The 14,972-nt window shown below is 50.1% G+C and overlaps 1 protein-coding gene across 2 annotated transcripts in view; it reads right to left on the minus strand.

Annotated features, from left to right (window-relative positions):
* Window positions 1-614, minus strand: part of SNRNP48 (small nuclear ribonucleoprotein 48kDa (U11/U12)) — a 9,960-nt gene extending 9,346 nt beyond the window's left edge. The window contains exons 1-3 of one of the 2 annotated variants that reach the window (XM_010571443.1): window positions 488-614; window positions 295-408; window positions 81-141 (exon numbers count right to left, since the gene is read on the minus strand). In XM_010571443.1, coding sequence (XP_010569745.1) covers window positions 81-141; window positions 295-408; window positions 488-523 — 211 coding nt within the window. In that variant the 5' untranslated portion in view covers window positions 524-614. Of the gene's footprint in view, window positions 1-80; window positions 142-294 lie in introns of both variants that reach the window. The other variant, XM_010571442.1, reaches the window with a different exon arrangement.
* Between the last annotated feature and the right edge of the window lie 14,358 nt (window positions 615-14,972).

Here is a 14,972-nt window from a genome sequence, read left to right on the forward strand (position 1 = left end):
CCCCGGGTCTCCCCTCAGCCCCATCCTCTGCCCCCCCAGGGGGGGCTGCCCCGTCAGGCACAGCCCCCGCTGCCGCTCACCCATGGCGACGGTGGGAACCTTGAGGTTTTCGTAGAAGAAGCTGGAGTCGTACATCTCAGCCTGCCGGACCAAGCGGCTCAGTCAAGGCCCCGGGGGCCGACACCGGTCGTCCCCCCCCTCGCCCGGCCCTCCACTCAGCCGGGCGGGCGATACCCCCAGGCCAGAAGCGCCAGCCCCGGGCCGGGTGAGCCCCCCGCCCGCCCACCCACCCACCTCCTCCTCGGCGGAGTAGCCCATCTTGCGGAGCCGGCAGGACGCGGCGTGCCTCTCCAGCGACGCCCGGGGGACGCGGTGATGGACGTCGTAGGGGCACGGCACCCGCTCTACCTGCGGGCGGGACACGGGTCAGCCCGCACCGCCGCCCCATCCCCGTTCCCGTTCCCATTCCCCGGTGCCGCCGCCTCACCGTGTCCCCCAGCCACACGGCGCAGGGAGCTGCCATCTTTAGTGAGGGCACTCCTCCCACAGAGCGGGGTGAAGCTGCAGCGCCATCTTGCCCGCCGGCGGGTTGCGGCGAAGAAGACACGCTGCGGCCGGCAGCCCGGCTCCTTCCTAGCTGCGGGGAGTGAGCGGCAGCGGCGGCAGCAGCCCCGGCGCGGCGGGAAACCCGAGGAAAGAGCCGCTGGGGGTGGGATGGAGTCGGGGGGAAGGCGGCCCGGGGTGCGCTGTCTGTCCGTCCGTCCGCCCGCCCGCAGCGCAGCGAGGTGGGGGATAATGGCGCCGCCTACCGGCGGGAGGGGGCAACGGCAGCGCCGCGGTGCCCGAAATGGCGGTCGGGGGGGACGCGCCCTCTGAGGGACAGTGGGGGCGGCCCGGGGAAGGGGCTCCGGCTGCCCGGGACGTGTTTCTTTTCCGAGCACAGCTCGGGTCTACCCGCGCGCTTCAGCCCCGTGCCTGTCAGCGACGGGGCAGGGGGAACGTCGGCCTCCTCGACGCCATCCAGCCCTTGGCGCCCATTTACCTCACGCAGCAGGAGGAACGCGGTGCAAGATGGCAGCCCCCCCCGCTCCCTGAGGGGATCCGTAAGGAGCAGGCTGCGCGGTGCAGGGCCGGGGAGCGTGTCTCTCCCCAGCACCGCTCCGTGGGATGGGGGGAGCCGGGTGGCTGCGGCGTACCTCAGGGAGTCCTAGCCCCGCTGCTTGGCCAAAACGGTGAGAGCCTTCCCCTGGAGGCTGAGGGAGCGTTGGGACTCGGTAGGGCTGCGACGTAGGATGAGGAAAGAACATCCGTCCTAAGAAATAAATTTCACATGATTGACATTTGTGCTTGCCTATTTTTGTCGTCGAGGAGAAAAGCACATATGACTGGAAGGAAGAGCGGGTTTAAGGAGGCAGGGTGGGGGGAAGCAGCACGACAGATGTAGCTGCCAGAATGACTCTTGTACATCTGCTTTCCTTAGCGGATTACAGCCCTTTCTCTCCTGCACGGTGAATTTGAGACTCAGCTGGGATTTTAGCCCTTTGAGAGATTTGCTGTCTCTAGCTATGTTTGCCTGAGGATCTTTGACTTCACACGATACAGAATTCTTACAGTGAAGACTCCCCAGCTGCCCTTGCAATTTCGTCTGTGCTGTTCTAGCATACGCTCACTAACGTTAGCACGTTCTACCGAAAGAGTAATAAGAACAGCTGGGCAAAATTGTTCTGACCATCTCCACTGGAAAATACCACTTCTTCAAAATTATGAAAGCCAAGTTTGACAAAGTATCCAAGCAGATTTTTTAAGAGTAAAGATTAAACAACATTTTGATTTTGTTTACTTATAAATTGATAGTTAAGAATCACAATCAGAATAGATGTTTTGCTCTACTCAACAACAACATTTTGAATGATTCAAAATGATCCTAGGCGTTTCTTTTCCTTTAAAAAAACAGTTCCCAGGGATCATGAAACAATCCAAAAACACTGTCTTCTTTCTCCCCCCCCCGGCCTTTATGGATTTGGGGAAATGCCTGAGAAACAAACCACAGGGATGAATGTTCTCCTTTCTAGAGCTCTGGGAGAAGCCTCCATCCTGCGGTAGAGCACATCAGTCAGGAGGCAGCTTGCACTAGGACGTCTGGCCTCCAGACATCCAGGTAATGTTACAGCTCACCCACGCTGGGCAGCAGAGACGTGCCTTGACTCATCAAAATAAGGCTCTCATGCAGAGACCGAGTGCTCAGCAGATAGTGTCTAGGTCACTGTCTGGGACCCAGAGAGACGTACCCACAGTACTCGGGCTCTGGAGAGGAGCAGAAACCCTCTTCAGGGTCCTGAAAACAGTCTCACGGATGCATTAGCGCAGGGCCTGGAACACCACAGGGCTAAGATTAAGCCTCTGAAATGGGTTTACAAGAAAATTGAGGGCAGTACAGCAAGATGCTGTGAAGCAGGGGTAAGATCCTTCCGTGAGCTGCTTTGCCACTGTATTCTGGCTGCAAACTTCCCAGGGGCAAACTGACTGATGGGAGACAAAGGCCATCAGCTTACCGCTTTACCTTCCAGGCAATGGCACACTTACATTGGTTTCCCATCAAATAAGGAGTGGGATTGCCACAGGCTTTCAGCTACATCGTCTTTGCCAGCTGATTGTCTCCAGTCTGTGGCATACCCTCTTCTGCACCCCAGCACCGTGCTGGCTGCAGCCCAACAACGTTGTGACTTTGTCAGCAAAGAATGTGGTTAATAACTACGAGGTTAATAAACCTCCAGGTTTAACACATCTGGGTCTCTGTGGTCCTTTCTGAGGAGGAAAGAGGAAACTCCACATCTGCATTTCCCCAGGCAGGACTGCTGCCTGGTCGCAGCTTCCCAGAACAGGAGTACATGAGTACGGCCCGGGCCCTTTGCAGAGCTGCAATGCTGAGCGTGCCGGTAGTGTGGTGTTTTTCCAGAGGCTCACTCTGGGCAATATTGATCTGCAGAGAGAGTCTCTGTGGGAACCAGCCCCAAGTATCCTCACAGTGCAGCAGAACAGTCCTGAACTGCAGGGTAAGCAGAAGGTACAACAGGGAAGTAGCATATACGTTGTGCCAACGTAAAGACCATACAGCGCTCCTGGAGAACTCCTTAAACATACCGCCTTGTGTCCTCCTCCAGTTGGAATTGATACTGCTAGATAATCCAGCTGTTGGCACATCGGGGACCACCTAGCTTGGGACCATACCCTGAGGCAGGAACACAGGTTCAGTGATCCCAACCCAACAAAGCCACTTGGTACCCTGCTAGAGTGCCAGGCTGAAACCGTGCTGAAATCACACTGCTCTTATGGTCCAAACCTTTCTGACGGGTATCCACCAGCAGTGGGAGGCTCATTCTGAGCAACAAAACCCTTCCCCACACAGATCACATGGGGAGGAGCATCCCTCACCCACGGCTTGTATTTGTTTTTTCCTTCACTGATAACAAAAGCTTGCAGGCTTTCTGCAGCCACTTATTTATTTAGAAGTATGTTGACTCCTTGAATAAAGTTACTTTTTCTCTAATGTGGAAGAGAACACAGTTTTCATATTTAGCATTCCTTTTATTCCTTAGATACAAAGCATTACTTAGAGTTGTGTTCACAGTTCCTCTTGGAAACGAGGGGAAAAAAAAAGTGAAAGCTCAAATTACTCATTCTTTTAAACATGCTTCTGGTAAAGGTAAATAAAATAACCTTTAAAACAACTTTCTCAGGCCTTACCATGTTCAGCATGCACATTTCTGGATGGGGAAAGGGCCAGGGAGCAGGGGAAAGCAAGCTGAAGGACGAGAAGAAACTTCTCGGGTCTACCCAAAAGCCAAAATGGAAGCAGCCTGGCTTATGGCCCCAGACAGCCCATGCAGGCCTGGCAGGCAGAAAAGACAGCTTTCAACCTGCAACTGTGACAGATTTTTGCTGGGCTCCACCCCAGCGTATTTGGCAAAGTTGCGACCAAGTTCTCTGCATCTAGCCTAGCAAAGGGTATGGAGTAAGCAGCCAGCGCCTGGCAGACCACAATCTGTCCTGCAGCAGAGGATTACTCCCGCAGGGCATATGCCGTGCAGAAACCGCAACCACTTCGTTAATGCTTACCCGTTGGACCGCAGGGGTCATTGAATAGGGAGGCTGGGGGTCCCAGCACCCCAGTGGTAAGATTGCCCACGCTCATCTCAGAGCAGCTCTGCCTTTGCAGTGATGCTGCCTCTTCGCCCTTGCCCATGGAGCCCACGTGTCAAACTCATTTTCTCCAGGGAAAGGAGACGTGGCATCCAGGCTGATAGCATGGGCATCACTCAGCAAAAGCTACTCAACGAGAGAGAGATTTTGTAACGATGAAGCACACAGACACTTGAATTTCATTTTTTTTTGGTCATTGTTGCTATTACTCCCTGCTATCTTATACTTCAGCTAAGACACCACACTCAAAATCCGTACCACAGATTTCAGCTGAATCAGCTTCGTTATCTACAGGGACATGAGGTGAATTTCTGTAGCACTCATGAACCAGTTTATAGAAATATTCTTCATGGCATAGGCAAATTTTTCAAAATTCCTTTCACCAGACCCCTGACCAGAGTTTAATTTTCATTGTTTGCCCTCTGAATTCTAGTTTTATTGCCCTTCCAGCTCGTCCCAAAGCACTGGTGTGGAGCAGTACAGGTGCTGCTGGCAACCAGAGAAGTCAGAGACTGCTCAGACCTCACCGATTCCTCTGCTAGGGGAATGCAGCTGATTTATTCCTTCAGCTGTGTACCACTCACAGCCTGCTGCAAGTCCTTGGCTCCTGGATCTTGATGCTTATTCTTTCGTAGCTTAGTCCAGTTCACAATTACAGCCTGAGGTGTATTTTACAAACTGCAGTGTACTGGACGCTTCCAAATTGATTTACAGGCAGCAACTCTAGCATCTGTTAATGCTTTATTGATTCCTCTTTCTGTATCTCCATGTGATCTCTCATGGATTCATCAGATTTAGATCAGTTTATCAGGATGGTATCATCCTTATCTTTAAAGATAAAGCAATTGAAAGCTTGGTGTTGCCCCCACGTGCCAGATTCATACAGAAGCTACATAACCATCTGTGCTTAAACATAGTGACAAGATGTATTGCTGCAGGAATATTGACAGAAAACATTCTCACTTGACAGAGCTGGAAATTCACCATTAAACAGCCAGAAGTAAATCCAATGTCTTCTTGCATGCTGAAGTTCTAATATGTGCATTTTCGAGCTTGTGTGGGTTTTTCTGTTTAAGCCCTCGCACCTTTGCGGTTGCTGCGCCGCGATCCTTTGCCCGCTCCCCCTGCCCTTCCATCGCTCTGCGCTTTCCGACCGGGCAGTCCCTGCTGCCTGCTCGGAGCCGAGGTTCCTCACCTGCCTTTGCCTCCCGGGTCGTTAATGGCCTGACAGGCACAGTCTGGCATCTGCTTTCAGCACATGCATTTATTTAACACCCATTGTGGTTAAGCATAATCCCTGCGAAGAACAAGAGCCTCTTCCACGCCTTTTGTCACAAAGACTACCGAGATGCAAACTGACTAAACCAAAATCTGGCCGAGACTCCGTAACTGTGGAAACTGGCAACTTCTGGCTAGCGACTCGGCCCCTGCTCGTGCTTAGCCGTGCCAGAGCCCCGCACGCCGCAGGATGGAGACCCTTCCAGCGCGGGGCTGCTTGCACTCTTTGCCGGGAAGCACAGAGGAGCCTGCAATTTTCTTTTAAAAAGCACGCTGTCGATGCCCAATTGATGCCTGCTTGAAATTGAGGAGAAGAACGTACTCATCCGTTTGCTGTTTCCGTGTGTCAGTCTTCCTGAGGAGTCTTTCCAGCTCCGTGCTTGACGTGAGGCTGCGTAATCATCCCAGCCAGGAGCTGGGATGCTGCCTCAGCTGCTGAGCAGCCTTGTCTCGCCTGGAGATAGCTCCCTGCTAGCGAGCACGGGCTGAGCAAGAGAGACCGGGGCTGCAAAGCCACCACCGAGGTCAGCCAGCCCGTGCCGACGAAGAGGCAGCCTGACCTAAGGCATAAATCCGACAGAGACGCGCGTCCCTCCCGGCAATTCCCGCAGGCGCTCTGGATGGCACGCAGCCTCAGGCTGCGGCCCCGAAGGCATCAGCGCCAGGGCGGGCGTAGCGGGTTTGGGAGAGGCGGAGGGGAAGGCTGGAGCGGGGCCCCCCGTGTCAAGGTCATAAAGCAGGATTTTAGAGGAAGGTGCTGGGTGTGTTTGTCGGAGGTGGTCACTTACCAGTGCTGCTTCTCTGGGAAGCTCTGAGAGCAGGGTCTGAGTGCCCAGTGGGCAGAGGAACCGATAACATATGGCCACCTCCAAAAATACAGGCTTTACTCCCTCCGCCTCGTTTTCCACAGTAACAGGTCCCCACCCCAGAGCAAGAGCTAATGAATTAAGTCTCTGCTAATTTGTTATGTGGCTGAAAAGCGTTACCCAAATTACATTTCCCTCCCTCCGTGAATGCATCTAAGGCTACAGCAGCAGATGAACGCTGCTCCATGTGTCGCTGCCCATGGGCGGCCGTTGCCCCTGCCTGGTGTGCATTAATAGGATTGTATTTCCTCAGCACGGGGAACCTGCCCAGCTGATCGCCCCCCAAAGATCAGCTGGAGCAAGCCATCCCCTCACCGCCCACCCAACCCTTCGTCGACGGGAGACATGGAAGCGCCTTCCAGGGAAGGACACCATCCCTCCCTTCGTGCCATCTCTGAAGCACCTTGCACTGCACCGCGGCCAGCTGGAGCCCTTCCACACTCCGGCAGACGAACCACCACATGGGGCAAAGCAACGGGGAGCCGACGCGGCACAGACCTTGCAGCACTCTCAGCGCTTCACACCACTTCAAAAGCCGCAGAGCGACGCAGAAGACACGTGCCAACTGCACGTTTCAGTTGTGCTGAAGTCCCCCTTGCATTTGCCGTGTGGGCATGTCCTAAGCGTGTCCCACTCCGTGCTGGTACAGGGAACATCAGCTCCTCCCTTGGGGGCCCCGTGTACACCCCAGTCCCCAGGGAATCCTTGCCTGCATGGGGCTAGCAGTTGAGGTGCGGACACATGAATTAAGCTGCTGCTTTTGCTGCATCTGCAGACTTGTACAGCTTTAGAGGTCATTTTGAAAACATGGCCTATCACGTTCAGGACTATTAGTGCAGTGAATAATGATAGCTGTCCCTAGGTATTGCCGTTTCCTCTCATAAAGGTGTGTGAAACAAGCAATATTACTTTAACCTGAAGCAACATTTCAAAGGAAGTCCACAGGAAGGAGAAACTTACTCACCCGCAACATTTTCTTTGCGAAGAAGAGTCAGCAGATGCAGCGAGAAGCCAGGTTTTATAACAAGCTTAATATTCTGGGTGTGGATTTGCAAGTGCTGCCCACAAGCATCCTTCCTCTTGCAGGAGGATTAGCACAGGGGATTACAGATGCCCTTTGAAGAGACTGGCATATGCTCAGATGGTCACACCATCTCAGGCTTCCCAAGCATGTGGGGGTGGAGAGAAAGAGAAAGCAAGCACGGGGGAGAAACCGAGATCCTGCTCAATAATTGCCAATGGGGAAAACACAGTGTGGTTTTAGCTCTCACAGGGACTCATAATTCAAGATCACCATATTTGTTGAGCTCATCAGTGATGGGATTTCATCAGGCTCAGCACAAAAACCGCACCCCAGCAGCGTCACATTTGGAAGCTCAACCTCTTGGCTGAGACACAAAACAGAAGTGCTGCTTGCTTGTGGTCAGAAACGGTCCTCAGGCACTCGTGCATGCTTGAATTAGTGTCAAACTCCACGTCTTGGCCAGTTTCTCTTGATTCTACACACGCACACGAGTCATTACGAGTTTGCAGTTAAAGCACTGCGCTCACCACACAGGCACCACATCCCTCTGTTCCTCGGTGCAGGCTTCTCTCCATCCTCTGTTACTTCTTTGCAGGCTTTCCTCCATTTCCTTCCCAGTCAGACCCATGGCTTTGCGGTCATCCCCACCCATCACACCAGCAGCTGCATAGTCCCAGGACTTTCTGATTCTGTTCACCGATATTCAAAACCTTCACTGAAAAGCAGGAACTGCTCCACCGTGCTGCTACTATATCACCTCCAAACAAGAGATGTTCCCCAGTCAAGCAAAACACACCATTTTGCTCAGCCCGTCATTATTTTTGCAGTTCTGAACCATCCTGCCGCGCATCCTCTAGCACGCGCTTTGTCTCTCACAACAAGGCACAGCTTTGCAAAGCAAGCAGTGGTCTGGCTGTAGCTCAAAGGAAAAGCACCCACCCTCACCCACTTCACCAGGCGCATCTTCCACCCCAGCACACACTTCCCTGTGAGTGGGCATGAAGAATAAGGTTATTTTCTTTTAATGGTTGTTTACTCCACTTTCCAGACACTCAGGCAGAACTTCGCCTGTGCTGTTCTTCATGCCTGTCAAACGCACTGTGCAGCGAAGCGTCTCACCTCAGATATATCTCTCACGCACCACAGCAGAAGCAATATAGAAACACTAATAGGACATATCTTAAGACAACAGCTCCATTCACATCAGCAAAAGCTGTTAGCAAAGCCGAAGCATGTCAATAATCAATCCAGGGCCCACCTAATACATACACACAGTCCTAAGCTGTGTTAAAAGAGCAGCTTTAAAACTACAGCATTTCAGCTGCAAACTCAAAGGTAGGAAAAGCCAGATTTGTAGCTGAGGGTCCACACGTGGTGCTGCAGCCTCTCACGTCTGCGGCAGTGCCTTGGCAGGTGGGCGGCAGATCGTACCCATACCTATTGTATGGGGTAACGCTCTGGCAGAACGCGCTGAATTCAGATGCCACGCACATGGCTGTGAATTACAAAATTATCTGTAAGGCTGCTGGGCACCAGGATTGCGGTGGTCTATTCCTGGCTCCCGCAGCAGAGTCTTCACGGGTACAGCTGTGATTACAAGCAGGATAAGCGAGAGCCCGCAGCTGGAAGGGCTCCCTCTGAAAATCTCAGTGGGGATTTGGAGCTGTTCTGCAAGCCATACCTCCATCCTGAACCTCGCAGGGACTGCCTTCTTGCTAAAGTGAGAGGAAGGTTATTTACATGTCTTACGTGAATGGAGATGCAGCCAGGGAAGTCAGGATACCTTAATTCTATCTTGCCTTTCCTAGGTTGTAGGTGGCTATGTAGGAAACCAGAATAGGAGTTGGGTAGAAACACTGATTTAAACCAGATACTTGTGCAAGGTATAGTAGCGTCATCTCTGCTCAGAGTTCCTCACTCAGTATTGGGAAAAAGCAACTGCTTCTGTATACCACTAAAAAAATCCAAGATCCTGCAAACCAGGCTTTATTTTTTGGTTGCAGACACAAACCCCAGAGCTGAAGATTCAGGATCCCATTCCCTGATACCTGGGCTTCTCCCTGGTTCCTCCTGGGACTCCTCAGGTGCAATCACCCAGGCAGCAGCTGCAGGGCAGGGGGCAAAGCGCCCCTTGGGTACCTCCTGTCTCCTTGCCCTGGGATCCGTAGGGGCAGCAGTGCAGCAAGTGGTAAGCACACAGTTACTAAAAAAACCAAACAAAAAACCACCTTAGCTGTGCCTCATCTTGCTTATAGAAAGCAAAAGCATGCTTCAGGTTGCACCCAGGGCTCGTCACCGCTCACAGCCTGGTCACACTGATAAATGAGAAGGCTGCCACCAGTTTACCCCAGTAAGTAATACTTGGCGTAAGAGCCAAACACCAATCGATCCTTTCTTAGAAATCCTAGCTGTCCATGGTGGCTGCAAAGCTAAAAAGCATCTGGTGCCAACGCTGCTCCTGGAAAGGGGCAAAGCTGCCCAGGGCAGAGGGCAGCGGTACTCGCCAAGCACCTCAGGAGGCTTTCACAGAGAAACAGCTTGTGTTAAGCACGAGAGAAGAGCAGAGGGAGGTTTTGGGATGGGAACAGCTCTGGAAACCCTTCCCTTGCCACAGCCCGGCACCAGGTGGGTCCGTGAAAACTACAGCAAAGTCCCACGGCTCCGGCTGACAGCACAGGGCACACCGAGGGGCTCCCTGTCCTCAAACAAAATGTCCACAGCTTTGTCTGGTGACCCTGGCTCTTCTTTGCCACATCCCTGCCTGCTGCAGGCAGTCGTAGGGGATCTCACACCTCGCTGCCTGGGAAAGGCAGAGCGACACGAATGCAGTGATAATTCCAGTAACAAAACAGCTGCACAAGCCCTTTCCTTAGCTTCTGGAGGGGTCTGGTGTCTTTACGTCACCAGGGGCAGCCCTCAAACTTCTCCCAGCATAAACTTGGAGCACATCCTTCACCCTTGCCTTTTCCCATTTTATTTTGGGGTTTTCTTCCCCAACCCCACAAGGGGCCCTGGAAACCTTCCCTGTCCCACCAGCAGCTCGGTACCCTCGCTCTCCCACAAGAGAGACATAGCAGCTCTCCCGGACAGCCTGAGCCAGGCAGTGCCCTACTCCCAGCCAAAATGGAAACGCTTCCAGGCTGACATTTGCATTTTGCCTGCATTTTTCCTCTCTGGGGCTATGAAAGAGAGATACAAGAAGGTTTCAGCTGGAGGAGCTCGCGCCAAACTCGGACCGAAGGCACTGCAGGACAGGCAGAACGGCTGCGCTCGGGCAAATCCCACAGCAGCACCATGCTATGAGCCATTCTGCAAAACCCCCGTTTCCTGCAGCCAGCAAGTGGACTTCTTGTGCCTTGAAAATTAACATCTCAAATTAAGATCGCTCCTGTGCTTGTCAATGGTTTGGCCTATTGCAACACTATTTCAGACAACACAGAAGTTATTAGAACTTGTCAGCTATTCCTTGGTCCCCCCCCCCCCCCAGTTTGAAATGTGAATTGTTTAAAGCCCAGAGGATTTCACAGGACTCTGCTCGTTGTGACAAAATGACAATGTAAGCAAGGCAAGGTTCCTCCAGTTTGGCATTGCTCTTCTGTTTCTGAACTATTGCTTCTAAAAATCTTCCCCACAGTAGCAATTCCCCAGTCCAGCATTCTCTAGCTCTTGCTCAGTCTGAAATTATTAAAAAAAACCCACAGCAATTTCCAGAAACAAAACAGGCCTCCAGGTTCATCTGTCTGGAGATATTTTTCAAGAGGCTCCTAGGAATTTTCTAATATCTCTCGTTTCCCTTATACTTCTCCAGCCTCGCTCATGACCTGTATGAGTTAGAAGCCAGAGATTTTTAAATTAAAGAGAAAATCCCCAAGGAAATGAGACAGATTTTTTTAATATATATTATACCCATATATAATGTATATTTATAAATTATATATTATTTATATATATATTTAAAAGGTCAACAGTGTGTATATATACATACATATGTATGAATGTATGTGCATATATGCATAAAAGGTCAACAGTATAAGTAAAGAGAGTCTCCATATTTTTAGCTGTTCTGTCTAATTGAAAAAATACTGGAGGTCACCTAGGATGGCAGTAACGGCTTGTAATCATTACCTTCTTCTGCAGGTTTTATAGGCTTACCTGCAGAAACCTTCCAGCTTTAGAGAAAATCCCCCTACACCCTTTTTCCACTAAGCCCGGTAAATTCAACGACACTCTTCATCATGGGCTGTTTTCCATCTAATTGGGGGGAGTGGGGGGAACACCAACTGCAGATTACAGTATGATTTTCTCCAAACCACCCTAATTCAAAATGAACTAAAGGGCCTGTGTGAAACCAATCAAGGAAAAAAAAAAGTGAGGTGGATAACAGATGGTCCCACAGTTAGGGGAAGCTCTGAAATGAGCTCAACCAGACTAAGCTATTACAAGCTTCCAAACAAATAGGCCAAATTAGCTGCTGCTAAATACTGGAATCATTATCAAATATACAAATCTGCCTGTAAATGAGATGGTGTTTCTACTGAAAGCAAGACTAAAAAGTACAACCTCCTTATTCTGCATATTCACCATGAGTGCCTTTATGAAAAGCATGCATTGCTGTTTGCATAAGTGCCAACAGTGAACCTTTATAACATACCTTTTGTCCTGTCAGCCCAATACAGGTGCGAAACCAAGAAATGCTTGGTTTATCCTTCATACTAGGAGGTAGAAAAATCTGGTTGTGGTTAATCTTACTCATATTCCTGTATTCACACCTTATCTAAAGATGAATTAAGGCCCTGATCCAGCAAAACAACAAATGCACACTTAGCTTCAAACAAGCCTTGCTTTGTAGCTGCAGTGACTCCAAATCAACGGGACGAGACACACCGACAGCCCATGCAGGAGCACGTCTGGGCGCAACCTGCCAAATTCTGCGTGTTCCGAGGTCCTCGGGAGAGCCCCGGGCTGCGCGGACAGCCGGTGGCAGAAGCAGGACTTGGCTGCGACCGACTGTGCCAGAGGATGAACTCTGGGATTTTGAACAGTTTGTGGTCACTACCTCTCCCTCCTCCTGCAAATGTAGAACAGTCAGCGCAACGTGCCAAGTCTTGAATTCTCCTCTTGTTGCATTTTTTTACCAGTTTCCTAAGGGCATGAGGTCACCGTGACCATAGTCACCATATTTGGTACATCACTGTTTTACCTCCTTCCCCCAAACATACCAGAGGCATGATTTGAATTTAAAGTTGACAAATTGGAGAAACAGATTGCAAAAAAAAAAAATTAGGACGAAACTTTGTCAAGACAAGTGCAAAGCACTACCCTTGGGCAGGAATAACCAATTTAATAAGCACAAATTGGGACCAAATAGCTTAGGAAGTGTTGAAGAAAAGGTTCTGGGAATTACAGCGGACCATAAACTTAACACAAGCCTGCGGCAGACTGCTGTGCAATAGGTGAGCACTCTGCAGGACTGTATGGACAGGAGACTAGTGAACAAGACCTACAAGTAACCCTGCAAGTACTTTTTATGTTCTATTGAGCACTTGTAAGGCCCCTGCCGGAGGTATGTGCCTAGATCAGACACTGTCCTTCAAAAATGAAGGGATCTGGAATAAACTGATGTCAGAGAGGCTGTAGAAACTCCAGTGCTAGAAACTTGTAAGTACAGATTAGCTAAATACTGAACTGGCATCAGTAATGTTTACTCCTGCGCTCATGCAGGTGGCATCCTGGACTTCTCATCACCTCTGTGGTGACCAACCATAAACCACGTGTTGAAGGGACAACAAGGCTTCATGTGCTCAGGCTATGCATGGAAACCCTTGCTTTTCGCTGATGGCCAGAGCATGGTATCTTCAATACCTGCGTGTTTGAACTTCAGAAGACAGTATTATCCAGGTAACTAGCATCATCGTGCTTGTGTTAAGGGGGTCAGAGAATCCCTTAAGTGCAAGAGAAAAATCCTCAGAGAGGGAGCAAAAGCACAGTCACCAACAATCTCTTCTCTCTTACAGAAACCTGGGAGCAACATCAGGGAAGAATCTTGTTGGAAAAGAAAGCAATGCTTTAAATCGCCTGGGCTTTTTTTTTTTTTTCATGGAAAGCCTTTAGACAGTAAAAGCATGCTATGGCAGGCCCCTGTCAGTTCTCCCACCTCCTTTTCACACTTTGTCATTTGGAGGCAATAAGGAAGATTGCTGTGCTGCTCCTCTACGCGGGCACTGATGGCGGGGGTCTTTGCTGTGTTCCCCTGCAACAGGTTTCATCGCTGCTCTGCAAAACACTGTGCAGGTAAAACGCAAAGGTACAGCAACGCAGATTAGCTAACAAGATTATGCTCTTGGTTTCCCTAATGGCGAAGGGTCACGGGAGATCAGGGACGTTCCTGCCTGACCACGCGTTGCTAAAGAGAGACTTCCACAAAACGGTTTCTTAACAACATGCCACCCGAGTCCCTCGCAGATGTGCTTGGCTTTACCCTTCTAATCTCGGCAGCAGGAAGGACAATCTGACTGCAATTAATCTTACTTGACAAACAGAGAGTGGAGCCAGAGAGACAGCAGGGCGTGCTGAAGGGAGCGATCCGGCTGGGATGAGAATTCCGCCTGACCCGACTGGGACTCCCTGGGGAGCATTCCTTCAGGTGCAGGTGGGTTACACCTCCCCTTGCAGCCCTGAGTAAAAACACCACAAGCACCCATAAAGCAAGCACGCTTTTGTTCCAGTTCTTGCTCAACTCTGTAACTACCAACACAGTCAATAAATATTCTTATCACTTTTGCAAATGAGTCGGATTCTGCATTACGTACCATGTTACAGTGCTGTCAATGTCTACTCCTCCCATGCTGCTGCATGCAGGGCGGCACTCTGGCTCTTTCACACTGAAAAGGAGATATTTTGGTAGCAAAAAGTGAGACTTGGTGAGCAGCACTGCTATTGCGCACATCAGGCTGGACTGGGGGTAAGGAGAAAAGCAGACAGAGGGGAAGTATAATATTGCACAGTATGAGTAGTATTCCAAGATCTTGTCTTCTATGTATGTAGCAGTACAAATAACTTCTAAGTGCTGGTATGAGAGAAAAAATATTCTTTCATATATACATGCATGAGAATGTATATATGACAAAGAATGAGAAACAACATATCACCACATAGCACAAAGTAAATTGCAGTTGATATGTAGATTTTTTTTTTTACAGGGAAGAAAATGGTTTTATACCTACACTTTTATTGAAAAGACTATGAAGGGACAGACTAAACTGCTTATCATGCTCACCACCTTAACTCTTTATTCCTTTTCTTCTAAATGCACACAGTTTAAGTTGCTATATGTATTGCTTTATGTACTTTTCACTGGTCATGTTGGCAGGTAAACTTGCCCTAGAATAATTGATTATCTCACCTGTAAGTAGCACAAAGGCCAATACAAAGATTTTTGCTCTTTTCAAGCTGTGATAACCAATATGATGGCTTTTTCTAAATCACTGTTTTAATGGTTTAGCCATTTCAAAATATGTTCAACTGTTTTGCTGTCTTGTTTTGAAGCTCGTTATTTCCCAGCTGGGAATATAGCAGGCTGTGGGCTGAGGCAGCTGGCAGATGGG

This window comes from Haliaeetus leucocephalus, unplaced genomic scaffold, assembly GCF_000737465.1.
Source record: "Haliaeetus leucocephalus isolate CR32 unplaced genomic scaffold, Haliaeetus_leucocephalus-4.0 Scaffold328, whole genome shotgun sequence".
Classification (NCBI taxonomy): Eukaryota; Metazoa; Chordata; class Aves; order Accipitriformes; family Accipitridae; genus Haliaeetus; species Haliaeetus leucocephalus.